General features: G+C 24.7%; 1 protein-coding gene across 1 annotated transcript in view; it reads right to left on the bottom strand.

Moving 5' to 3' along the window:
- The window catches only part of LOC113559322 (voltage-dependent L-type calcium channel subunit beta-1-like), a 50,933-nt gene extending 48,771 nt beyond the window's left edge, over nucleotides 1-2,162 (bottom strand). Inside the window, exon 1 of the mRNA XM_026965008.1 lies at nucleotides 1,896-2,162. Within this exon, the coding sequence (XP_026820809.1) occupies nucleotides 1,896-1,955 (60 nt within the window). The 5' untranslated portion in view covers nucleotides 1,956-2,162. The remainder of the gene's footprint in view (nucleotides 1-1,895) is intronic.
- Between the last annotated feature and the right edge of the window lie 13,049 nt (nucleotides 2,163-15,211).

Raw genomic sequence — 15,211 nt, 5'->3', positions numbered from 1 at the left:
GAAATATAGTATTTAAGTTTATTGATGGGAATACACTTTTCTGTTAGTTTTTTTCATACTTTCAAACATGTTTTATATTTATATATTACTATTAACCTAAGTGTACCATTAAATTTTATCGAAAACTACGAAACATAGGACGAAAAAATACAATAACGAAAACATTCAATTATAGAGGTTGCAAAGGGTCTTAACATTTATTATAAAATTGGCTTTAACCATCCGTTGTTGGGAAGTAAAATAATAAAGTACCTAAGACATATAATCATTTAGATTCATGAAAGTCATCTAGAAGTCATTTTTTTGTGATATAAGTGTGTATATATATCGTACTATTCGTACTTGTATACAATGTAACATAATTTAAATGCATTTCATGGTTGTGCAGAATAGATTTTGTATTGATGTGAAAGGACTGAGAAGACTACCTACGGTGGTATTTTTGTTAAAAAATATATAATATATAATGTATTAAATATATAATTTTTTTCCTATTGATCTTAAATACATCAGCGGCTAGGCCATTATTGTATATAGTACATTTATAAATATTTCATTAAATTTGTATCAAATTATAAAGTTCAGATTTTTTAAGAAATATAAATAAGTTCATTATATTTTGAAGGTTGAGTCCTAGGATTGATTGCGTCAAAATTCGAATTTTTAACATTCTGTGAAAATATGGATAATTTGTCAAGAAGACGCCACATTTATTACTAATCTACATAAAACAGTACCAATTTACGTTATAAAACGCTAGATACAAAAAATATAAATTTATAAAATATAATTTAAAATAACCATTTTCCCTTGGTTTTAGAAAAAGTTACTTATTTTATATTTCCATATAAAGATACAAAAACATAGTTGTTTTTAAACATATTTTTTACGTTAAATTTTCTGTATGTATTAAATATATATTATGTATTGTCAAAACATATAACCAATAACAGCTATAAGGAACGTCAAAAAAATAAAAATCCAGATTATATAACTCTAAATATTATACACATAACCTAAATACCCAATCATAATAATGTATACGTTTATAACCTAAATGACAATTGATAATAAAATGATTAATAATTAATAATGAAAAAAATATGTTAACATTTACCTATTTTAATAAAAGTGATTTAAAATTAAATATTAGTGTAGTAAATTTTAATTTATTTTGTAGAATAAAATTACTAGAGGCATTTTATTTTTATTTTTTTTTATTAATTTTCTATTATTTTTCATTAATAATTATTAATTTATTATACCTACCAAATAATATTTATACAAATACATATAGTATACTAGACATTCATAATTTTTTACTTTAAATCTTAGTGAATTGTATTATATTAAAAATTATAATAAATTGATTGTAATCTAGGTATATTTTATATTGAACAGAAATTTAAGTTGATACATCGTTACATTAAATTATTATCAAAATAATACATAATATTGTCAATATACATATTTTTTTAGATTATTCTATATTAATTTATATTATAGGTACTATAATATTATATAATATTGTTTGTCTGTTAAAAAAAAAGTGAAAACAATTTATTGGATACTTGTATGTTTACATATGAAAAAATGCATACAACTTGTATAAACTTGGTATTCTTCGCACAGCTTGGTTAATAATAGTTTAAAAGCCATTACTAGCGGAAATAAAGACTATGATTTTATTATCCGACGATAGAAGAAATTACAATTTATAAACGATACGGACTATAATGCACGTTAATTAATAATAATACGCTTAGACTCTATGAGTTATATAAAAAATACTGCGGTAGGTATACCTAGCCAGTACCAAGAGTAGTTTAATCGAAATGGGAAAAAATAATTGCACAAAAATCATATCAAACACAAGTTAATTAAAACGCACTTACCTTTCTGAGAATGATGAACGCCTTGTTGTGATCTTTTTTGGTTTTTCTGAAATGAGCCATCTCTTGTTAGAAATGGATTATTTATTATTCGATGGAAAAAAAATCCAAAAAACGGGATTTTCGTCTCGGCGTTAATGAAAAAATATTATTAAATATTTGGTGAAAAAAAAAATAACAACAATAACCAACTATGACCGCCGTACCTACTTCACTGTGTGGCCGGTACGGTACAGTTGTAACAGTCGAAGAAAAGCGAATGCGCGAGACTGAGCGGACACGGACGACTCGTCGTCAGCAGGGACGGACGGAGTTTAGGCGAGTGTAAAAATAGATCATCGCATCCGCGATAACGCCGTGCTTATTAGTGAGTGGGGGTGGTGGCGGTAGTGGGGGATAGGGTAGGCGAACACTGTGTACATACAGACAAACGTTGTAGTGTTGTGATATTTTTTTTCTCCTCTTTCAAACTAACCTGTCGTATGCGCGGTTCATACAAAATTATTTGAAAATAATATAGGTAATACACGCGTATCCATAATCATACATAATAATAATAATATAGATCAGTGGCCGTCAAATGAATTTGTCATTGGCCATTGGGAGGAATTACGCTAATTTTTTAACATACACTATAATCATTAAAAACATAATTATTTAAGGATTATAGATCAACTAATACAATTATTAATAACATAAAATTAAAATGATTTAATTTACGCAACATTTGTATTTAGTGACTATCTACCGAAATTAATAATGATGAATTAAAGCCATTGAGTCATTGAGATAACTCTTGAATATCTATTAATAAAGACATAAATTAACATTCTAATTTCTAAGTACATTTTTAATTTAGCTGTAAAAGAAAGAAAAAAACCTAAAAGTTATATTGTGTACTTTATGATACAAATATTTTATGTTTGAAATACTTATATGATATTTACTTTATTTAAGCAAATATTTTTCTTAGCCCAAAGCACATTTAATAAGCTCAGTATTTATCTATATGACTCTACCACAGTCAGTAAATATTAATAATTTATCAGATTATAAAAAAACATATTATTATTCACATTATTTTCTTTACAAAAATATCAATAAGATACAATCATTTTATAAACTGTACAATAAAGTTTATTGAAAAAAAATCCACGCGAGATATCCATCCATCTCACTATACCGTTTTATCGCCCCTGATATACTTAGCAATATATTTATTACTTACACATGATATTATTATGTGGTATATACCAGATATCAATATATCTATATTATCTGGTACCTATCTATTTTTTTCACCACTTACCATGATATAGATAATATTTTAATAGTAATAATATGTGCGTGTTATATTGATACCTAGAATACATATTGAGATATATTCTTATTATTATTATTTACTGAATAAACTATAAATTATATAAATTTTTAAATTGTAATCTAAAACACAAAATGTTATAATTTATAATAATATATATTTAATATTTAATATTTTTCCCAAGAAAATTATTAATGCGTGATGAATAATAATAATAGTAAATTGGTTTGTTTATTATCACCAATATAAATCAGTGAAAAACTACCTACAACTTACAAATCTACATATAAAATTTTCTGCATTTAGAACAATAAATAGCCACTGTTATTTTAACTGACATTTCAAGTTGGTTTATTATTATTATAATATTTATAGTATAATAGTATAAAATTGCTTAATGTGAATACAGAGAATTCACATCATATTTTAAAAAAATATTCGGAGCTGAATTGTAAATTCATATTTTTTGTTACAAAAAATGTAATCTATTTTTCTAAAAATTCATTATGCAACAAATTCAAATAAAATTAATTTTTATAATTCTAACTTTTATCTTTTAAAATTAATATAATTTATTATACAAATAATAAATTTTTATTGGTTAGTGAGTTTTTTATCTTAAATTGTGTCTGTATTTTTTGATTATTAATAATAATAAACATATTGATACGTTTGTATCTCGTATATATTATGTACATAGATAAGGGTATATAAAATATCATAGTTTATTTTTAAAACATATAATTTATATTAATACCTACTTAACATAGTTTCATAATTATATTATATTTACTATATTTGTTTATCATAAGATTGTATTTGTATCAACATAAAAAATATATAGTATGTTGGTTTAAATCAGTAGATTTAAGATATGTTGATAAATATATGAAATTTGAATTTACTTGTTGAAGTTCAAATTTAAACGTTAATTATTAAAATTTAGATACAAGCTCAATTAAAATTTAAAAATATGAAAGGCAACAATTATTTTTAAACAAATATGATTTACAAATATCTACGTATTGTAAATTTGTAGCGAAACTACAAAATATAGCCTCAACGCCTTAATTATATTTAGATAGTTACACATCTTGTCTATATGCGGATTCTTATTTAAAATATTTTTTACAATATATATTTTTAATTTTGGTACCTATTCATTAATAGTTTAAAATAATTATATTTAATGAAACTCAATTCACGAATAATACTACCCAATATATATTATAATAGTATTATTATAATAATAAAATAACATTATTAATCTGATTTGCAACAATTCCTATAACGTAGCAAAACTTTCTAGGCAAGAAAATAGTTGTAACTAAAAAAATAATTATTATTTTTAATTATAATCATTAAAAGAAAAAAAAATATATATTTTTATATAATATTATTATGAGGTTTTTTTTTTACCTTATTTTATATTATAGTTCTATACTTCTATTTGACTTCATATATAATAATATATAGTCTGGATAATAGACGAAATCGTCAACTTATTTTGTTATGAACGCTATTAAATAAATCGTTTAAAGTCAATTTCTATTCAATTAAAACTTTTATCTAAGAAAAAAATACATAAATATTTTCTCTTTAAAATTAAATCTTCATAATATTGTTTGTTTAAAAGAAGGGCTTATTTAATTGAAAATAAAATAGCAAATTCGTACAGATTAATAATGCAATGTTTGACGACCTTATAGTGATAAAATTATGTTTGTTTTCAGAATATTATGTGATGATTATTTTCAGACAAATCGAATAACAATTTATTGCGTCGACTGTCAATGTGGTGAATTTATCTCTCTACGAAGATTCAAAGAATTTTGTTTACCGTCGAATGAAAGCGTGTACAGTGGGGTTGCAGAACTATAAAGAAAAACGAACAATGTTTACAATCTGCTTAAAAACGGTAAATAATTGTTATGAAGCATTTTTCTGGGAAATTCTTTTCGTTTATTTTTAACTTTTATAAGATCTCCCGTGCCTTTTGTTACTGCATCAGTCGAACGTATAATAATAATACATAGCGTCGCCTGGAAATGTGTATATTTGATCGCGCAAACAAACAAAAAGTATTATTTGTATGTATATAATATATATCTACCAATCACTATACACACAATCAAATCGATCAACGTGTATTATAATTTAAAGGTACCGGTATTTCCAACCTAAGGAATCGAACACAATTGAATGTGTTACAGCAGGGTGCAAAATATATTCTCGTCCGGACAGTTTAAGGTCGCCGGTGGCTGGAAAACTTTATCCCGTTGTCTCTATTGTAACTTTGCAAGTCAAATTAACCCTCTCTCCCTCCACCACCACAAGCCGTCGGCTATAAGATGCTGAACACAGAGAATCGAGAATTTCGAGTCTTGTACACACACTCACTATATAATATAAAACATAATAACTAAGCATGCTTATTGCCCATTTGCCCATTTAATAATAAATGTAATAAAATATTCTGATTTTTGGAATTTTTAAGTATGCCCACGGACCATATTTTAATATATTTAGATTTTTTTATGCAATTTAAGGAGCATTCTAATACAAAGTTATTTTTTTAAATGAGATCCGCCCTTTATTATTGAAAATTATTAAGGATATGATGCCTTCTGAAAATATTTATGTATTTGTAATCGAAATTTAAACGAGTATTTTCTAAGTAATTGAACTGAATAATATCTACTAAGGATACTGTAGTCCATGATAATTAATAGACTTAAAATATATTAGAAATCACCCCCCCCACATCCCACAAAATTTTGTTGATTATTTGAAAATTAATAATAATTATATTATTATACCTATTCACATTTTATAATTTAATAAAATTGTTTAAATAAAATAAACAGTAGTCTAAATATTATATATATTTAAAATCATTAAACCTATTTTTAACCATTCCATATGTGTTATAAAATCTGGTAGGGAACTACAATTTGATTTAATATAAATTTAATTTAATTTCCGAACCAACTTCTTCTATCATTGTCGAGTCATTAGTAGAAACACTTTATTAATAACAAATTATTTTTATTAATAAAGCGTTATCCTTACCTGTTGCATATATTACATTGTAGTCAGTAGATTGGTGGGAATTCATACTTTGTTTTCGATGGAAAACAACATTGTTGGAGCTTAGAAATACGTACAAATCGTACAATCATACATATTATTAAATAAATGGCAAATGGCAATACATATCTTTTAGGTAGTCCGTCCTTCTTATATCGCAGACTTTATAAATGTACAATGTAAATTTTGTTTACGTGTCATATATATCGCAACTTGCAAAGATAATGGTATTTATTTTCCTGTTTGTACTGCGATTATTGTGCTAATAATAATATATGCATCAATGCATCTACCTACTCAATAGTGTAGACACTGTTGAATAGTATTATATACTTTTGTTATTTATTGATACGTATTTGTCTAATCTAATACAAAGATTATATTATTATTATTATGCAAATATTTGAAAGAAAAGAAAAAAATAACAATTTTGAAAATGACTGCCATTGTGGCCATAGTATTAAATCGTTATTATGAATCATTGTAATCGGAACTCAGTTTATCACCGCACTGTCACAACCATTCTGACAAGTTTACTGCCATGAATTGAGCATCACAGCCCACGGGGTGTGCTCACCGATGATAATACCTATTTACATTTTACAGAACAAATTTGTAATTAAACCGTTTGATATTACGATGTGATGGAAACATTAATAACAAACATAAAACAACTTTTATATTTTCATGAGGTGTTATAAAAGTTTATATTCACGTCAAATACATGTTATAATTAATTGGTAATTCGATTCATGTTTATTTTACAAATACAAACACTGAAGTTAAAAGTTTCAGTAAAGTAGGTTAATATTCAGTTGTTTATCCTTTATACGCATTAACGCATTATTGGTACATCAATAAAAGTGAAAAACAATAGAAATGCTCAATTATTAGAAATGTGATGAGCATTATTATTATACACCTACTACGAGTATTGTTGCCAGTTTTGGTAAATAATGCGAATTATATCGTATTCGTGTATAGTGTACAGCCAGTGGTGTGGCAATTCACTTTACGACAATGAGCTAATAATGCTACACATTTATTTTAGTTTCCAAACCACAAAAAAAGTGTATAGTTATTTCCTAATACAATTTTTGGAAAAATTATTATTCAATTAAAAAGCTTAATTATTTAATTATTTAATACAAAGTTTCTCAATTTCTCATACTTTTTTATAATTAGAATAAATTGAACAAAACAATTTAGTGTAAAATAACAATGGAATTTTATTGGCGTTTGGAGTTAGAATTTTGACAAACTATTAGTTTTTACACGTAAGATAATATAACCTTCTTTTTATGTAATTAAAAAAGTATGAATTGTAAAAAAACTTAAAATACTTTAATGTTATTTAAATTGTCATTTTTTTAAACTCAATAAAATTTTCCTACTACAGTATAAAATTTATACTAATTTTAGGTTATTTATAGGCATTTTAAATTTTAGATGATTTTTTTTTATTGTTCATAAAAAAATATTAAGTCTGGTTAAAAACTTAATAATTTCACACAAGATCTAGAAAATCCTACATAAACTGTTTTTATAGAAAAGTATGAATATTTAAAATACATAATATGCATTTTTTTTATAAATGTTTAAAGTTTAAATTTTGATAAAATTCGTTTATGTTGCAAAAATTTGTAATTTGATGTGGGTAGTTAAAAATTTAAATAATTGGCTTGAAAATTTAATATAAGGTTTTTAATAAGTAGTTCTTACTAAATCCTAAACATTTAAAAACATACCTAATCTAACAATTACATTTTATAGACATTTGAATTCAAATTTTGACAAAATTGGATATTAAAAATGTTAAACATATAGAACAACGACTTTAGTTATTTTGTTGTTATTCAAAAATATTCGTAAGACTTGTAATTTTTACATACAAATATTATTAAATTTTACTATATGCTATTAAATTGTCAATAAATTGTTAGATTATTTTCAAGCTATTGCTTACATCATTTATATGCCAATATTATTTACATCTGTTGCATTACTAATATCAAGATAATTGTTTATAATAGCAACATAAATATACAGTATATCACAGAAGACCTGTATTACCCTAAGTATCTTCATGAAAAATATATTTATTTAAAAACTTGAATAATAATAATAATAATTTTCAACATTATTATAAAAAAAAAATTGTTGATGTTTCACATCTGCCAGGCAATTTCAATCAAATAGCTAAGTTTTAACAATTTTAAATTTAAAAAAAAAATTAACTCATTAATTTTATCATCTAATTAAAAATTTTAAATTATTATTCAAAATTAGAAATTAGAAATATAGATCTTACGTAATTTAGTCGATTTTCGTTTAATTTTAATATTTCTATTTTAAAATAGTTTAAAATCAAACTATTGCATTAAATATGTGAATTTTTGAAGAAAAAAAAATTAAAACTTATGCCACTCAATTGAAATTTTCTTACAAATTGATGTGAATAAAACGACATTTAAATTGTTAGATATACAGAGATACTAAGAAAAATACACGACTTAAGCAGAGAAACACTGTATGTAGGTTATGGCCACTATAAGAATCATTTTTCGTATTCGCCCAATGACTTTTCATTAAGTTCAGATGTAACTTTTCCAATACAGTGATCAATTCAATGATAAGGTAAACACGACACCTATAATTGTAGTACAATAGAGCAGGTTATATTATATATAATATATTGAAATTTTATTTCAATGAATTTAATCGCACTTTAATCATTTTTCTAATATATAAATATTAATATTTGATAATACAATGCGTATTATAAAAGTCTATGAATATAAATAATAATCACGGTTAATTATACATATATAGGTACCTAAATACCATTATATTCCTTTAGTTAAGCATATATAAGGAACTTTTGTTGTGCTTTATAAATCAAAGACTAGTGGTGGTATAGACATTAGTCATTTTATCCTCCTGCAGTTTCCATCGTTTATTTCAAATAATAACAATAATACGTACAAATGCAAAGACCTCTAATCAGTCTAATCGTCCTGTAGGCCCAAAACTAATAAATGCAACTTATGGAGGTTAGCAAGAAAGTATATCTATGCTCAGTAAGTTCTGAGTGAATTGAAAATTAGTTTGACCGTGTTTTCTCATCACCCAGAATTTATGGATGTCCTTATAACCAACTAGAATGACTTGTTTATATATAGGTATTTAGATACCTTTATGGCATTATATTCTTTTACTATGACTACCATTGCTGGTTACTACCATCACCACCCACAATATTTTAATTTGAACTATAACTAAAAAATTATCAGTTATCTATATTATAATACTTAAGAGTTAAGTTTTTTATATAAAATTACTTTTTTTCTGGCGTCTTAGGACGCTTTTCCTTGTATGAAAAATTACGTCTTTTGAGTGATATCTACAGGACTACACCGACTACGGATTATTTTAATTTTATTTTGAAAAATTTAACATTTTATTTTTTAAGACATATTTATATTTTAGCATATTTTACACAGATTTTAATTGTTTTTCTTTAAATATAAATAACTAATAAAACAATATTGTTTTTTTAAGGATGTATTAAAAATGTATATCGTAATAACGATTGTAGCGAATGTAAATTATTATTGTATAAAAGGTTGTAATGTAACGAAATATATCACCAACTATTAAATAATTCCATATATATATATTAACAATGTAAAATGTAGAAATATAATATAATATAATAATATACCAAAAGACGGCAATAGCCAACTTTTACAATAGCCGTTGGTTTTTATTTTATTTGCTACATGCAAAAAAAGATTTTTTAAATTTAATTGTATGCCCAACTTTCATCATGAGGGAGTAGTACTATAAATCCCTGCTAGCAACCCACGGTCACCAAGCAAAATTAAATATGATAAAAAGAATACCTAAATATTAAAACCTTTTTAATATGATATATATAGTGTTTTGGCTGTTACTTTTTTTGTTTAATAAATTATCCTTATTATTATTATAACTATTCTTAGGTATAGATACCATACATTATTATTTTATTCGTCTAATTATTTAGATTCTGATCTGATATTATTATTATTACGATATTGGAGTCCTGAGTTTTTAAAAAAAAATTAAAATTTTGTAAAGTTAAAGGTTATTTAAACATTTCGAAATTTTCGCCAATTCTAAACGATTATAATGAACGTTATATTGGGAATAATGGAAAAACTCTGTATCTTTCCCTCCAAAATATTGTTATCTTTTAATTTCATAATAGGTATATTTACTCTAGACCAAAATTGAGCGAGTTCTACTCAGACTTTGTAACGCGTTTTGTCTATGTTGTACGTGTGTAAGACGGAGATAACACATGCAGGTGCGACGTCCTCTTAACGCTCGCATGAACTTTTCTATCTCGCGTAAATAAAAAATAAATTACCTAAACATTACTATTTACCCAAAATGTAAATGTAAATTAATTTTTTTATTATTCCCAATTATTCTTCTAACGATAATGGATGTGTTTACTGTTTACGTGTTGATATTTTTAATATAAGACATTCATTATTTCAGAAAACACAAACGTTTTTGAAAATATTTCTTTTACATAATTTTAAGTCATTAGAAAGTAATTAATTTTTTTAAATTTATCTTTCAATATTTTTATTGTTATAATTTCTAAGCTTTTTACTCTTTTGAATGAAAACAAAATAACATTTCATAATCATTTGCATTATATTATGCCATTTTGTCTTTGTATTTCAACAAATCAAATTTATATAACTATGGATTATTAATTGTAGTGTGTAATATAATTTATGAGGACGCCATACCCGCATGTGTAATCTCTGTCTTACTAACGTACATCATAACAAATTTTCGTTCAGCAGAATACATTTTATGATGTTAGCTTTAATATTAGAGTAAATTTACCTATTATAAAATTATAGATTATTATAGATTTAATAATTAAATCTAACCAGGTAAATTCACTCTAATATTAAAGCTAACATCACAAAATGTATTCTGTTGAACGAAAATTTGTCATGATTAACGTTAGTAACACATGCGGGTATCTTAATATATTAATATTATATTATCTTAATATATGGCCATATAGATACGTACGTCGTACACTAAAAATAAGATTGTCACAGCAGAAATCATTGATATGATATTATGAAGGATCAAATGTTGTCAATGTTGATAGTGTATTTCAACTTAACCTAATTTAATGAAATAAAAGAAAAGAATAAAATATTGGTAAGAAACAAATTCCTTTAACATAGAAATACTTATTAACGAGTCTATTTGTAGAATAAACATTTTCAAGACTAATATTTGCGTATACCGTGTACATCGATATAATACGAGCATGTGTAACGTGTATATTCGATAATATCAGGCTATAGACACTATCTGATATTGGCCAAATCGGGTGTCTCTGGCCTTGAACACGGTCTCCAGTAGGCGTAACATACATTATCACTTCATAAATAATATCAATATTATCACAGAAAAATATATTTTGTTATAATATTTTATTTATTTATTTAACAATAAACCAGTATCAAATAATAATATTACAGTATCACTTATTCATTTTACTAAGATTTATTAAAATACATAATAAATAATAGTATAATAACAATAAACATAATAAATAATTTGTTTCCGTTTTTATAATATCGTAACAAATAGGGATATACATTACCAACTTCTAATCAGATTACGGATACGGTTTTAACTTTTTGAGTCCAATACTTCATACCGTAGGGATACAGTAAACCGATCAGCTGGTTGAGTGTCGCTTCTATATTGTTATGTGATTATATTATATTATACCCATTTAATATAATATGCTACCATGCGTGCATACTACTTTATGTACATATACCTAACAATATTCGAGTAGAAATTCCGGATGGGTGACCACCTTGAACATTTAATGATGTGTGCCCATACGTGACACTGCGAACTTACACTTATATAGATTAATATTTATGTGAGTCTTGTGTGTATATACTTTAATTATTATAATTATTTAATTTACAAATAATAAATGTCAATCTGTTTTTTCATGTATAACTTTGCAATAAACAATGTATATAATATATATTATACCTTATATTCTATAACGGTTCTGTTTTTTTCTCTATAATATGTAAAAAGAGATAATTTTATATTTCATACCAACTTCCTACATGTATCTAACTAAGGCAGTAATTGGAAATTAATTTTAGGAGGGGTTTTAAGCTAAATATTGTGTTCTAATTTTATTATATTATATAGCTATATAGGTTATTTTACAACCAAATAATATAACACAAAAAAATTTCGGAGGACCCCCCTAGGTACGTCCTTGTATCCAACAACCATACAGTTTATATAGATACTACTAATTTTTATTTAATATTCGCTGTTACTTGTTTTTCCCAAAACCTCGAGCCATTTTTAATTTTATGAAACTTGTATTTAAATAGTGTTTATGTTGAAATATACAATTAATATTAGTATGCATACATTGTAAGCACACGGGTGCACGAATCAATATATTATGTATCATAGTTTAGTACTTTCTATTGTAATGTGAAACAAAACTTATCAATACCACACATTATGTGACGTCAATGACGTGTATATATGAGCACATTTTAGGTACAAGACTCACTCTCGGGCACGCTACGTTGTACGTCTATATCTAGTTGTATGTTACATTTATATTATACTATTATTATAATCATAAAGTCGTGTTATCATTTGTGTTAAATACCTCAATATCCAAGTTCACTCAGGTTTCAATTTCAACAGTTTAGGTATATAATGAAACTTCCATATAACGAAGTCAAATAAACAACAAAAAAAAATCGTAACATGGAGGAATTCGTTAAATAGAATTACGTATTCATTAACAATGAAGGTCATAGTTCTTAAAAATATTTCGTTAAATAGAAGTTCATTATATGGAAGTTTCACTGTATTATAAAATACTGCAGAATTTCCTTGTTTCTTTGGTGAACGAGCTTTAGGCCTCGGCATGATGCAGGATGGAGTTAACCAGATCCTACAGAATCTGACTTGTCTGGGTCACTCCAAATACTAAAAATTCGTTTACGAAGCCAATTTTCTGAATTTCATCTATAATACATCCTTTGTTGGTACTTAGTAGTTAGTAGACATAAAGTCAATGATCTACTTCAAGTTATTTTGTCAACATTTAAGATTTAAAGATTTATAAAATAAAACTGTGACTATCTATATTTTTATTTTAGTATTGTTATTGTAATACCTAATTAAAATAATATAATTTAATATACATGTCATGAAATCAAATTATTGTAATTAATATCTCCCCCATTAAGCACAATACTTATGTTTGTGATATAAATTATTGGTAGACATTGAATTGAGTCCAGCAATTACTCTTGGGTTATCGGAATTGAGTCTGACCAATATTGCTAGGTGGTTCAAGTTGAGTCCCTTCAGCCTATTATTAATGTATATTGATTGCTTACATTGTTTTTTATAATAATAACTATTATGTGTAATATAATAATGTTATAATTAAATAGTGGCTGGTAGAAATTTAAATGATACAGATTTTAAAATGACAAATCTCCAAATTTGCTTATTTATATATTTGTTTGTCTACTCCTATAAACATTTTTCTTTTTATAATGTTTTTTTACATGGTCTTTTGCTTTGCTTCTTAATTTTATATATATATCAAACTGTATTCCCAGAAGAGTGTCCACAAGAATAAAAATATTTGGATGTCCCAGATCAAAAAAAAAAAAACATTTAATTTTGAGTGAATTTTACTGTGTAGGTAGTTAGTGACATTTTATCTGTACGGATTCATTTCAAACACATAAAAATAGCATGGACACAATTCAATATCACCGAAATTATTAGAGTTACATTTATAATATTAATAAATTATAACCTAAGATACTCTAAGAATGAAACTTACCTATGCAAGTACAATATAATAGAACATAAATTAAATAACAACAAAACAATTATTATGAATAATATTCAATTTATTTATTGTATTGTGTAGATTAACTTTTAATCAAGTAAAGAAGCAAATAACTAGATCAGAATTTTATAAATTGTTAGTCATTTTAAGATTTTTAAACATTTGTCATAGAGAATATGTCTTTTTTTTATATATATTATATATTGGTGATTAATTAAAATGTTCGGGACGAAGATATTGTACGAATTGTTGACCATAAAATGTATTCACAAATTAATATTGTTAATTGTTATATGTACCATAATTTTTTATTAAGTATACTATCCATAATTATAAAAGATTCATAATTTTTTTTATAATAAACAAAATAATTATTTTCTTTTATACCTATACACTATCTCAACGATTAAAACACCTAATAACTTTTATATAAATATAATTATTTTTAGTTGACCCTACTAATCGTTATATTTATATAGACAGATCCTAATAATAAGACATTGTAGTAGGGGTCTTACCTAAAGGTTTTTACCTAAACCATATTCAAATTTATATTGCATGGAATAATGCTAAATAAATTAAGAGTATACGGATAAAAATGATTTTGTAAAAATAAAATTCGTAAAAGTTATAAGTTGATATGCGCACGTGTGTAATAATATTATTATTGACGTCATAACAGATGCCATCTTATGTTTCTGTCAAAATTTAAACCAATAAACAAAGTATATTAGAAAATTATATATATTTTGACTATCGCAACATTACAAAAATCATAATTTTCACGAAGATGAATTTTTAAATGATAAAAATATTGTTCTCATCTTAATTTATTGTGAATTTCATAAAATTTGTTTTTTTTATGAAAATTTTCTTTAATACTAATTTTTAGTTGCTTTTAAACGACCTTTATTCCAAGAAAAAGACCTAGCTAAGAACAGTAGAAACGTA

The sequence above is a fragment of the Rhopalosiphum maidis genome, chromosome 3 (genome assembly GCF_003676215.2).
Source record: "Rhopalosiphum maidis isolate BTI-1 chromosome 3, ASM367621v3, whole genome shotgun sequence".
NCBI lineage: Eukaryota > Metazoa > Arthropoda > Insecta > Hemiptera > Aphididae > Rhopalosiphum > Rhopalosiphum maidis.
The sequence above is the reverse complement of the archived record's forward strand: the minus strand, read 5'-3'. Positions and strand labels throughout refer to the sequence as shown.